The following is a 14,468-nucleotide window of genomic DNA, read 5'->3' on the forward strand; positions in this document are numbered from 1 at the left end:
CATTAAGAGATTGCATTCACACTGTTCCCCTTTTGTTATGTGCTAGTTTATACTCCTGAGGATTACAGCACCTTCCCAACTGCTAATAACAGCCAGCGAGACCGACATTATAATTTCCCTCCTGCTTTTTACACATCGCCAGCAACAAAAGATGTGTCCCGTTAGGCAATTAAAGGTTATCTTAGTCAATTTCATCAACTAACAACATGAAGTTATTTTGGTGTAAATATAACGAGTTCTTATCTCTCCCCGCCAGCCATTAGCCCAGGATCAGATCACTGGTTTTATTTCTGCTTTTGACCAAATGCTGTTTCCATTTAAAATGGTTTTTATTTTGCCCTGTCTAAATGATAGGTTTAGTGGGGGAGTTAATTTGCAGCAGTGTTTTTTTTATATTCCATTTTCAGCTTTACCAATGTCTTTTCTCTTTTCGGATTACAGTAGTAATACTAATAGCAAAACAAGACGTAAAACAGTGCCCTGGGGAAATCCAATTATATTACTCTAAAGCTTTTGTCAACTTGTTCAGCAAAATGTGAAAAAAAAAAATAAAATAAAAATTCTGAGCTGGACCAAAAAATAAATACCAGCAAGCATATTGTGGGGCAATTTCAGTCTTTATAAAGTGTAGGAGCTTTAATCCTTGTTTCAAGCAACTTGGAAAGCCACACGATGCATCCTGGAGAGAGACGTAAACATATTTTCCAGTGGTTTGTACGTCAAAATTGGTGCAGCCCAAGCCTACATACCTACTACTGTACATTGTTCCAACAAAACTATAATAATAAAAAAATATTCAGCTCACAAGTGGATAGGTTAGAATAACTTTTTATATGGGAGGAGGTTTTTTTTTTCCACCAAAATGTACTGTAGCAAGTAGTCAATAGTGATGAATTGCAATTAATTTTAATTTATGGACTATGAGATTCTCTGTTTTCCGTTTTAATACATATAAAAATAAAACATGATAGAGAGGATAAATTGCATTGCACAGTTAATTAGTATTACAAGACAGGGATAAAAGATGTCCAGGATTTAATCTTTAAAATTTGGGAAGTTATAGAGATTTATGGCCCGATTCAGAGATGTATGCAAACTACGCGCAATGTCAATGTTCTTGTAGTTGAGTGATCATTGGCTACTGTGCATGTACAAAATATTCTGAAAACAGTGAAACCAGCAGCGGCATCTACCCTCTTGCATGAGGGAGCTGCCAATGCTGGTCTGGCCGGCCATGTCCCGGCGCCTGCTCAATGGATCTGGAAGGCGCCGAGGCATGTGCACAAGCGCAGTGGTGCCACAAATGCGCATAACACCGGCTTCTAGGGACTGCATCGGCTGCTACCCCTAGAAGCTGGGTAGTGCTGCCATCTGCTAATCGCAGCCTGGACTGGCAGTCCCAGGGAGAGAAAACACCTCCCTCTGGGGCTGCCTGTCCTGTGTGTGACTGGCAGGTAGCACTTCCAATGAGAAGCCATTGTCAGTCACAGTGGGCGGGATGTATTCAGCATGGCATCAGCGATGCGGCACATCCCGTCTCTTATCGGGTACATTCCAGGGTTAATTTAATTTGCATAGGACAGCTCTCAAGATAAGAGCTATACCCTTGGATACAGAGACTTACGGGTTTAAAACCCAGAAGTCCCTTTGGTGTCCTTCAGTGCATGCACGTGCGCGTCAAGGGGGGAGGTGAAAGGATCCGATTGGGTCCCTCTCAGAGAGCGCCCTGAAAAGAAGCCTATAGGCTACTACTACTACCGGCGTTGCAGTATTTAACGCAGACAGAATGCATCTTCACTTGTGACTACAGGGGAGTAGCAGAGATGTAACAGGGGGTGTACATCTAATTACACCTGTGATGTACACTTATGGGTCAATATGATCATTTACTGTAGTTCTGTGCACGCAATGAGTAATTATGGGGAGGAGTCGGCAGTGTGGAGAGAGTCTCTGGGAGCAGCCTGGCATCTCCGGGAGTGCTGGACACTCCCCAAGTGTGATAATAATGGGGGCATGCCATGAGGCCCCGCCCCTTCCCCACGAGATCTATTTCGCGAGCTAGGGAGCTCATTCAGACCCGGACGCTAAACTGCAGCCAAAAGAGGCCAGGTATGCAAATGCCGCGATCGCACTGTCTGGTGGTAGGACGCCCTCTCTGCCTTAGAGAGCGACGGCAGAGCGAACGCACGCCGGTGTAATGACGCCCACCTTACTCTCTTAGCACAAGTCTTCTCCAGGAAGTGTGTGATTAATTGGTGACATCGGGAGCCATCGGAGCTGCACGCAGCGCTTGAAGTAGACCCTACCCCACCGCAAGCACTGCGATCAGTGCTGTCTACAATACAATTAAGTGACGTGTACAATGACGCTTCTTTGCTAATTATGCACACCCCTAAAATGCCGTTTAGACGCCCAGATGCGCCTGCGTTCGCACATCCACTCCACCCGTTCACAAGCACCTTCCCCTGTTACCACCCACAAAAGGCGCTGTCACTCAAATTAGCGTCCAGTCTGTGTTGTACAAGCGCATAATTCCCGACCATAGTGAGTGACTCGCACATGCGCATATTGACGCATACATATGCACAAACGTGCGATTATCGGCCATAGCGTGCATTCGCAGCTTAGCGTCCGGGTCTGAGTCAGGTGTCACCGATTTACTGTAAGCTTGCCGCAGTCGCATACTCTTACTTTACGTGTCACTGGTATTTCTTCTTATTCCTTAACAGCAGTTACAAATGCAGCATAGCTCGGTCATCAGCAAGAGGGGATGCTTGAAGCAATCAGCCTCCCAGTTGTCATACTCTGAGCATTGTCTTTAAACTGTATTACTGCTTATTCTAGAAACGTTTTTCATCCTAATAAACAAAGAAACCTTTTTCCAATTAAGACTCTGAGAAATGAAATAACTTAAAAGATCTCACCAGCCTTTGTTGGAGCAAAGAAATGAAATTAAGTCAATTTTTTGTTGTTGTTCTTTGGAGACTCTGTTGTCTCTTAAATAAATCTCCTTGAATCGGAGCCCCTACTGATTGCTTGTATTTGAAGTAAGCTAGTTATTTCTTTCTCTGTCCTGATTGCCTGCCATGCAGAGGAAGCCTACCGCCTCAGACTATCAGCACATGTGTGACTCTTATATAGTGCACCCAGTAGGGAGAGTGATTTCATATGCCGACCACCTTATCCTCCGCGCCTAAAGTAACAAAGGCTTTAATGGCTGTGCAGGAGAAAAAAGTTTTTGAAATCATTTTCTATTTGGGATATATACAGTAATAGCAATTGCAAGAACATGTGTCTTATTTTTATTATTTACAAAGATAGATAGATAGATAGATAGATAGATAGATAGATAGATAGATAGATAGATAGATAGATAGATAGATAGATAGACAGATAAATGGAATCGGTATGATTCACCGCCGGCCGCACTGCTGAATGCCAGACCCGTTCTGCGCATGTGCAGAACGGGTCTGCGAGCGTGCACGTAAACTGATTGACAGTCTGCTGCCATTTGGGGGTGGGGAGGGGACGCTGAATGCGGGACAGTTGGGAGGTATGCATTAGTCCCCTGTCGGGATTACACAGTCGGGCATTCAGCAGTCGGCTTTCTGACTGCACACCAACCAAAGGCCATGCTGAAATGCAGCTCTTTATACCACATATATGGTTTTGTTTGCCCCGCACTGAATGTCCCTGTTTTATGCCAGCTCAATTTTTCTCACTATCCATTGCTACTGAGCATTGAGATTCCTTACAATAATCAATGCTCCTTAGGGGTAAATTTACTAAGATGGGAGTTCTATTAAGAAGTGATGTTGCCCATAGCAACCAATCAGATTCCAGGTATTATCTTCTAGAAGGTGCTAGATAAATGAGAAGTAGAATCTGATTGGTTGATATGAGCAACATGACTTCTTAAATAGAACTCCCATCTTAGTAAATTTACGAAATATAATAATTTTGTTATACTTTTTCACATTTAACCTAACCTAGAGGTTCCCAAACTTGGTCCTCAAGGTACTCTAACAGTCCAGGTTTTTTTTTCTTTTTCTTTTAAACAATTTTTATTGAATTCAAAGAGGTCAAGACAAGGACAATAATATATAGTATTACATTCACAGCAAGAATTATGGTTGGCTAATACAATACAAGTGGGTTATACAGTCAAGATTGTATATTTTCCCTGTTCCTCATGAATTCTAATTGTATTTTATTAAAAATGTATATAGTTTAACTAAATACCATATAACTGAGTCCAATTAAAGAAATTGGTGAAAAGAAAGAAAAAGAAGGAGAAGGGAAGGGGGGGAAGGAGTCATCCACATTTATAGTGCGTTCAGGATATAATTCGTGATAGCGACCATGTGGTATTTTCAAACCTTTGTAATCTGCTCATAAGTCTGAGTGGGTAGATAGTTGAGGTAAGTTTCCCATTTGTTATAGAATCTAACAACACCTTTTTCAATATCATACATCGCCGTACGTCTGTCAAAATAGAGTATATTAAGAAATTCCAATTCAAGCATTTCTAAAGAAGGAGCTACCTTAGAGATCCATTTCTGCAGAATTAGTTTCTTTGCTAGAGTAACCATTACAGTAAGAAAGGGTAACATTGAAGGGGGAATAAGTGTTGGCAACCAAGAGGTGAAATCAGCAAAAAGGAAAGCTTCCCAAGAGAATGGTAATCTAACTCTGGCAATCTGAGTAATAAAAGTGTGTATTTTATACCAAAACTTCTTTATTTTAGGACACTGCCAACAGTCCAGGTTTTAAAGACATCCATGTTGACCACATGTGACAGGTGTTTTCACATTATTTTAGTATCATATCTATGTATTAAAGGGCTTTTGGAGCAGTTTCCATAATAAACCACTCCAAGCCCTTCAATGCAAATATATTTAGTAAGCAGATCTCATTTCCCATACTTGTAATGGGAAATGTGATCTGCTCAGATTTACTAAAATAAATTGTGAAAAAATAATGTTATCCAGGCTTTCTCCTGTTTCCCCGACTCCTGCTCCGCTCTAACAGGCAAAACCAGGAGCCGGCCCCTGTGATCAGCTTTGTGGTCTAAATAGATCACAAACTGATCACTGTTAATAAATCTCCCAAATGAGATAGAATCTGTTTCTTTTTGGATCTCCTTTACCTTGTTTTCTTTTATTGGATAATTTTTGGGGTTGTGTGTGCCATGTCTTGATTACTCTGATTAATATATGACATTTCTTGGTTTTGTTTTGTGAAATAAATACTTTTTTCGTATTTAGATTGTATTATTTATATACTACTATTTCTAATGGGGTTTTGTTCAACTTATTATTTATTTTGTTTTCTGATATATATCTATTTTATTGCTCTGATGAATAACAGAAATAATAATAATAAAAAAATAAAAAATCCCCCAAACACTTATCTGCATTCAAGGACTGGTGATCGGTCCACTGGGGAGGTCCTCTTGGACTCCGGTCAGCTGGTCTTTGGGCTCCTGCACTGTGAAACCCGGTCAGCTGCTCTATGCCAGCATCTCAGTTTGCAGCATAGAACCGGGGTCACAGTAAAGGAGCCAATAGACCAGCTGACAGGAGTCCTGGATTACCTCATTGGAGGGGGGGAAGGGAATCACGGGGGCAGGGGTTAGGGGGGTATCGCAAGCTCTGTCCCTGCAAGTGATTTTTGATAAATTTCTGTGATGTTTCCTATATTCGCAATGCAAATTTAGGCAAAAATATCACACTACAAAAACGCACTTGAAATGCGGATTGTAGTAAATAGGGGCCTATGTCACACAGTGCCCCCAGTACATCATATGCCCCATTATAGTGCTCCAGTTGATATTGGTAGACAACTATATGACCTGGGTGCAGGTCCCCAAAGCAGTGACACCCTTGGCACCCACTATAGCTATGCCCATGACACCATTATTGGTCTCATATATATATATATAAAGAGCACTAGATGACTACAGACCAGGACTCCAGAAGGGGTAAGTTTTCAATCTTCTGGGGTCTGGGAAAAGTAAAAATAAAGCAGAGCCTGACTATATGGCCAATACTCCTGTTGCATCTGGACCCATACTACCAGATCCCAGCAGCATTTAATTGTAGGGTTATAAGGAGGGTTGTGTGACCAGTATAGCTACCCAGGGTGCAAAGCCAAGGGAGCAGCATAGTCACTGCCCCTACAGTACCCCTTTGGAGCTGGAGAGGTACCCCACTATCTAGAAACTAAGGCACATAGGACACATCTAGCACCAATCTTACTGCTCTCTTAGTGGTTTTCTGTGATGTCATGATGTCACCTGGACCCTTACACCCTGCCATGGCTCTGTTTCCTTGTATAGTATCTGTCCTCCTTCCGCCTTCCAGGTCTGCAATCCTGTACTGTTCTGTATAGCTGTTACCTAGGATCTTATTATTGTTATTTGCTTTTATTTACAGCTATTTAACGAACCACAAAGCAATCATAAATCATTCAAATGAGAGGCTGCTTTACTTTGACGTTGCTCTCAGGGGAAAGCTGTCCTCATTGATTTATGATGCATTCATCAATATTAGGGAAAACTGATATAACGTATTCTCTAAAATAATAGAAAGATACAAGGGTACCCATGTTAGTTACACACTGAATACTGGGCCTGATTCAGCCAAGATCGCAACTGCAAAGGCAATTGTGATCCTTGCAATAATGCAAATGCAGCAGTAAGGGTATGACAACCCTTGTTACATTTGCAAATTCCAGCACTGCGACGGAGGTCGCAGGCTGGGATCACCATTGCGACCATTGGCGGTCGATGGTGGATGGCGCCGGGTAGCCGGCCAGCTGAATAAGCCTCAGCTTACTCAGGCTGGCCGGCTTGCGAGCCCAGCAGACTGCATATGCTCACGCAGTCCCTGGGCTGGCCATTCCCGGAAAAAGGGGCGGAAACACCCTGTTTCCGGGAACGCCGGCCACCCCCACACCGCCCCTTAAATTCCTCTGCCTGTCAATCAGGCAGAGGCATAGAAGGGCTTGCGTGCATCTTAGCAGGACCAATTCTGCACACTCGCAGAATGGGTCCGGCGCACGCGCAGATTCACGATAATCGGGATCTGCGATCAGCAGTGCACCTGTATGCACTGCGGAATCAGGCCCCGCCCACTGTACAGGATGTGTAAGTAAATTGAATGAAGAACCTTTAGAGCAAATAGTAAATATTCTACAAATAAAATTAACTTATCTCAACATAAACTAAAAAATGGCCACTGACCTTGTTACCATGAATTGCAGTAAAGATAATAAATTGCCAATATAGTTCCTGCCTTCTAGTAGAATGCCTTTTTCCTTACAAGTAACATTCCACAGTCATTAACGAACTCTGGCTACAGGAGAGAGCAAACCTGTAATTTATCCGTTACCTATACAATATTCATTATCTATCAGACTATGATGAAGTAACACTAAAAAAGCCTTAAACACTCATTACCGTTTCAGGTTTCTCTCCGGGAATATGAAGTATATCAAGTAGTACAACGGCCTTAATTGTGGTCCTACTTTATTGCTACTTTTAGCTATAAATGCTTAAATTAACAGCCAACTTTAAGTAAAAGAACATTAACACTTTTTTATTGGTAACTTTTTTTTTTTTAAACAGCCCTGTCCCTACCATTTCATGGAGAAAAGTCAGTGGGTTTATTCCGAGTAAAGCGCGGCTAAGGAAATCACAGGCGGTTCTCGAGATTCCCAATGTCCAGCTGGAAGATGCGGGAACATATGAATGTAAAGCTGAAAATTCCAGAGGAAAGAATGCGTTCCGAGGACAGCTACAAGTATACAGTAAGTGCTACTTGCGGTAGATTGCAGTGTTTGTACTGTGTGTGTGTGTGTGCTGTGTAAATAATTGTTAATAAATAATAAATAATTAATGCTGCCTATTACTCTAATATGAACCAATGAAAGCGCCTCCATGATGTCATATATTGCTAGTGGATTGATTCACTGCATTCTTGCTAATTGTTACAATCGGAGAACAGTAGTCTCCTCTGACAAGAGACGACAGGCGCACTTTCAGATAGCGTGCACAAAACGCAATTGTGCACCTTTCACTCGACACAAGAACACATAATTGACCCCAGTCCTCCTTGTTAAATAAAGGGGCTGGCCCATTTAAAAATCCAGATTGACATGTGATGTGATTGTCTACATCAGGCCTGGCCAACCTGTGGCTCTCCAGCTGTTGTGAAACTACAAGTCCCAGCATGCCCTGCTACAGTTTTGCTATTAGGGAATGCTAAATTTGTTGCAAGGCATTGTAGTTTCACAATAGCTGGAGAGTCACAGGTTGGCCAGGCCTGGTCTACATACTCCAGTATTCAGTGTTCAGGACACACTCAATCTCACCCTATAGTCCATAAAGTAATGTTGCCCACTCTAAAGTCCTAGAGCTACCAGGGCTTTTGGCACAGGTTGCATAGGGGATAAGCTATGGTTTCTGTGGCCCACAAAACCTGTCTTTGAATGGTATTCAAAACCTGAAAAGGAGGATTTGCATGATCAAATCCACTGACTGCTCCCACTTCCCTGGGCAGAGAGGGCGGCATGCCGAACCTGATTCAGTATCCCGGAGTATGGGAAATCTCCCCGAAATTCAGGACATTCCAGGAGAGTCAGTAAGTATGATATGAAGAGCTGTACCATGAGTGAGCTAGAGGAGAACTGGTGAAGAGCAGCCAATGCCTAAACACAGTGGAGGCAGCCATTTTGTTGGATGAGCCAACCTTCAGTAAAATGACAGCCTATGGTTCACAAGGCACTAGTGACATCGTTGAGTCACTCCTGCAAGCCCAGGGTCGGACTGACCCACAAGGGTGCAGGGAAAGTCCCCGGTGGGACACACTGCCTGAGGGTCATGTTCCAGATTGTGCACTGAATTGTACACTGTTACTCTATTGTAGGGGCAGTTACCTTATGGAGCAGGACCACTGAAAAACATCGGTTCTTGGGTTTCTTCTATAGAAATGACAAGCGACCGTGGTGGCTGGCCACACCCCCTCTGGTAGATGACTACACCCCTTAAGCATGGTCACCTACTACTGCATTCCCTCGGTGGGTCCTTTATGCCCCAGTCCAACACTGTGCAAGCCACCAGTTCATGTTGAACCGATATCCCCAGTATATATTGGAGCAAAATTAAAATCTTGTTAGTGATGTTTCTCAATATACTGTATGTGTGTAGAAAGACACATCTCAAACAAGTACAGTATAATTAATACTGTACATATTTGCACACCCTTACTTTACTGTACTTGCATATTAATTACCCTGGTCTGCATCTCTAAGCAACAGGGGCCACATGTGCTCGGTACAGTACATACTATTCTAAATGTGTTATGGTTTCAAGTTGTTTGCATGTACAGTGCACATATTTTGCTCAAAAATACATCTGTGCCTCAAACTAATGCTACAAAACCAAACAGTTTAAATTGATTTATTTAGGCTAGAAATCAAAATCCGAAAATTGGCCTGGCCATGAAGGGGATAGAACCATTCATTCACTGTCATGCATGTGGGATTACTGCTATTTTTTTCACCGCCTATAAAGTAGCACACACCAACTGATAAAAAAAAAGGTAGTCCAATAAAGTTATGCAGTAAAAATATTAGCTGGAGCGTATTATAATTTTATGCTTTGCTGGTGTACAAGTGAATAATAAGTGGAATAAAATTGTTGCAGCTGTTTCTAATTAGATACATAGCACAGTTCATTTCTAACATATTTAGACGAGACTTTCTCCTTAACATGTTTACAAAATAAATTAGAACATTGTGTCTGTGGAAATGGAACAATCTGTTCCGAAGAAATAACAAAACGGCACATTAGTTTTAAACAAAGACGTCACAATTGGAACACAAACGAGAAAAGAAGTGTTGATCCATTGTACACAGCACCAGGGGGCAAATTTTCTAGTGAAGATGGGAAAAAAAAAAAACAGACACGTTTTCTAGTCCGAAATGCACAAATGTGTTTAATCACTTAAGAGAAGTGTCTAGAAGACAGCAAGTTGATACTGCCTCCCCCGTACAGATAGTTATATCACTGGTGCCTGTAAGCCTCTTCTTCTGCCTGATTCATGATGCTATGGAGAAGGGAATCAGTATGAAATACCAGCGGCTGAATAAACACACCCCTCCCCGTAGCCTAACCCTAACCATCCCCGTGGGGGTGCCTAATCCTAATCTCCCGCTGGAGTGCCTAAACCTAACCCCCACTTCATCGGGGAAACTGTGATACTTACCAGGGTCCGGAAGTTCGGGATTCTGGCGTTCGGGACGCCAACACCGGTATCCTGATCTCCTTCGGGATATCGGCATCTGCACTTTGCCGGCCAGTAGAATCCAGCGTTGATATTTCGGCTGCCGGAATTCCGTCCGTGGGAATTTAACTGCATCCCATGGGGAAGATGTACTAAGCTTCAGAGAGAGAAAAAGTGGAGAAAGATAAAGTATCAACCAGCCATGTTACTGGCTGTTTTTGAAAAATTACAGTTAGGAGCTGATTGGTTGGCAATTTATCTCACTCCGCATTATCTCTCTCCAAGGTTTAGTATAGATACCCCTATAACTGATAACGTGCTGGAGTGTTGTAGGCTAGACTAATTGACTTATTAGCTAGTTGCTATAGTAATAGATCGGGCATTGCATACTTGGGAAAGATGTACAGTATCAAGCCTTATAAATGGTGGAACTATTGACAAGTGGAGAAGGTGCCCAACCATTCAGCTTTCAGGTAGCATTTTTCAAGTATATACTATAAAATGATAGGTAGAAGCTGATTGGTTGCTATGAACTTCTCCCGTTGTTCACTTCTTCACTCTTTAGAAGGCTTGATGCATTTCTTCCTTAGTAATAATAATAGTATTACTATAATTTAGTACTAATAGTAATTAGCCAGCTTCTGAACAATTGGTAGGGTGGTAAGCATCATTGGTCAGGGTGATACCTGATCATACTAATGAGCTAATACTACCTAGCTTGCATAAAGTAGAACTGTGAAAGTGAAGGGTACCATAATTTGGAAACAAGGTCTCTGAAAAGCCAGGGTCATTGACACATTTTGCTAGAGGCTTAAAACGTTTCACAGTGTGATTTTTTTTTTATCTAGCAGTAAATTTAAATACCAATGATTTAAATACCAATGGAAATATTAAAGCCACAATTCCATCCCTCCGCACAAGACCTTTACATGAAGTACAGTGCTCTGTGGAATAAAACTTCCTGTAGAGCTAAGACGGTGAGCATAAAACAAAAGCCGAGCTCGGCCGGGGACTGAGACTGTGACTCCTTTATTAGTGTGGTGATAAATGCATGGCAGTGCAGCTGGGGTGAGTGATAGACTGCAAGTAAACAGAGGAACAGGTAGGTGAGTGAAGGGCGCATACCCAGACCTTGTTAATAGTAAATTCCATTATATATTTTATATTTGCTGAAATAAGTTATTTTATTGCTTTTACTTCTTCAATTCGAATGCAATAGTAGCCACTTTCCAATGAATGCATATTGCATCCATTGGAAAAGATACATTTGTACAAATATATATATATATATATATATATATATATATATATATGCAGGAATGAGCCCGGCACTCAGGACGATAAGAGCAACATAATGGGTGCCCTCCTAAAAAAATATACAAAAAGATCCTTCTGGCATGGGTATGTACCCAGCACACAACAAAGGAAGGCGGCACTCCAATAGATGATACAAATCAACGTGTATTAATTCAACGACATATCAATATCCATGTGTCAACATTTCAAGGCTGAAAGCCTTTTCATATATATTTACTTTATATGTCCTGATGAAAAGGCTTTCAGCCTTGAAATGTTGACACATGGATATTGATATGTCGTTGAATTAATACACGTTGATTTGTATCATCTATTGGAGTGCCGCCTTCCTTTGTTGTGTGCTGGGTACATACCCATGCCAGAAGGATCTTTTTGTATATATATATATATATATATATATATAATGGTTATATAAACCACCCTTATCCTGCGCCTTTGGATTCCTTATGTATTCAAAGTGGCAGCATGAGGAAAGATGGTGAATGTGCTGCTCTGCTTACCTGGGGGGGATTCAACTACCCAGTACTGATCACACACAGCACATACAGAATTTACATTTTTTAATAGCTGAGGTGCGAAATCTGCCATTTTTTGCAAAGAACCAAGTGTTTCCTAAGAATATCCATCGTTCCAGTATTTCTGAGACCAATTGGAACTTACAATATGTATTCTTTTATGTGAAGGCACAGAGATTAACCCCTGAAGAAGTCTCCAAGGAGACAAAACGCGTAGGGTAACTGTGTTTTTGATCCTAATTCGGTGACTACATCCCTACGAATACATGCTTTAAACCTAAGGGTGAATCATCCATGTTCAAATGTGGAACCCTGTAAACCTAATCAGCACTGTCTAAAATTGTATTGGTACTGTACAAAATGTTTTTTTATTGTAATAAATTGTATTATATTTTTATATGGGTGTCAACAGCTTTTTGTCCACAAAAACTATTAGGTTTTTATATGTGAATATTTTAATAATTCAATAGTAGTATTTTGAAGTGTTTATCCAGAACAGCCTTTTCTTAAGTCTCCAGTATAAAGTGTAAAGTTACTTAAGTGCTCTCTCACAGACCTTTTTCTATATCTATCTATCTATCTATCTATCTATCTATCTATCTATCTATCTATCTATCTATCTATCTGTCTATCTATACAGTATATAAGTCCGTCATGTTTCTGACATGCCCAGCTTAACCTTTGTATGCTCAGTAGTTGTCAGAACTCTCCGATGATGACATCACTAACACTGATGGGAGGGGGCAGAGCTCAGACCAACTTCCAGTAACTGTCATGTAGCTGTTACTAAGTTACAGGGTCTATGTACTAAGCCTTGGAGAGACATAAAGTGGATGAATATAAATCAGCTTCTAACTGCCATTTTTCAAACACAGCCTATAAAGTGACAGTTAGTAGCTGATTTTTTGGTACTTTATCCCCATCCAATTTATCTCCCTCCGAGGCTTAGTACATAGACCCCACTAGTGTTTTTTTGGTTACTCCTTTCATTAGCACCAACCTACAGAGACAGGTAGGACGTGGAACATTTCAGGAGGCATTTCTCAAGAATGCTTTGTTAAATCATATAGCCTACATAGCAACTGACTCCAATCACCAATTAAAGTTCATGCAACTGAAGTATGTATATATAAATATATAAATTAAGGTGGCACGCCAGCACTTAACATATCAGGCTTTATTCACAAATAAATGTATAGTTACAATAAATCCAATATATATTGACTTGTTTGCTATGGATTACGCTCCAGTTTTCAGTACCTCCAGGATCTTTTCCATATCTTTTTTTCAAACCATAATGTGCATACAGGCGGGACGATCGTCAACAATAACTATATCGTTGTACAATCTCTTGAGTATGCTGGATGATCGATATTGAACATCCAGCACACCACGAACCCACCAACGACGGCCAACGACCCGCGATCAACGATCTCGGGTCTCTAAAGGTTGTCCTGCATGCACGGCGATGGTCGATATCGTTATCATCCATACGTGCTCGCGCATCGCGGGTCGTTTTACCACCAAAAAATGCACGATATGAACGATAACAATATGATAGATATCGTTCTTAATTATCATCAATTTTAATCGTACCGTGTGTATGCACCATAATACTGTACATTTTTCTAATTGTTTATCACAGTTTACAGCTGGTCAACTGTATCTCTTTTGCATTTCACTAAAATCGAAATGTGCTTTTTTTTTTGCTTTTTTTGTTTGCACCAGCTCAGCCACAGTGGATTGAGAAGATTAATGACACACAGTTAGACAGCGGAGACCAGCTCCATTGGGAGTGTAAAGCATCTGGAAAGCCCAGGCCGATTTATCGCTGGCTAAAGAATGGTCAGCCCTTACTACCCCAGGTACTGTGTTGATTAATTATTAAACTTAGTTAGATACATTTACTAGTGTATTGTCATTAGACTGTAGTTCTGGTTTCAAGTATAATATATATATTATATATATATATATATATATATATATATACTACTTGAAACACAAACTATTAATTATTTTGAATAATTTATTTATTACATGTGCAAAATGTAACATAAATAATGTGATACAGGTACAGTCAGCTAGACCTGTCTAATCTGGGGTCCAGCTGGAAAAGTCAAAGGGAAATTATATATAGAGAATAATCAACTTTTTTTGTTTGGATAGATGTGAATAGACCCAAAGGTATCTTTTGAACATGTAACCCTGACATTTAGCCTAACGCAGGCTACAATAGGCTTTCTGGTTGCAAGTCCATCTTCGGGGGGGAGGGGTGTCACAAAAACTATGCTTTTTCATTTAGACTGAATCATTAAACTTGAAACCTATTACAAAAGTATATATCAAT

General features: G+C 40.9%; 1 protein-coding gene across 1 annotated transcript in view; it reads left to right on the forward strand.

Moving 5' to 3' along the window:
* Window positions 1-14,468, forward strand: part of CNTN5 (contactin 5) — a 569,036-nt gene that overhangs the window by 244,402 nt on the left and 310,166 nt on the right. The window contains exons 8-9 of the mRNA XM_088456711.1: window positions 7,631-7,812; window positions 13,850-13,986. Of these exons, the coding sequence (XP_088312837.1) occupies window positions 7,631-7,812; window positions 13,850-13,986 (319 nt within the window). The remainder of the gene's footprint in view (window positions 1-7,630; window positions 7,813-13,849; window positions 13,987-14,468) is intronic.

This window comes from Taudactylus pleione, unplaced genomic scaffold, assembly GCF_031769625.1.
Source record: "Taudactylus pleione unplaced genomic scaffold, aTauple2 ptg000711l, whole genome shotgun sequence".
NCBI lineage: Eukaryota > Metazoa > Chordata > Amphibia > Anura > Myobatrachidae > Taudactylus > Taudactylus pleione.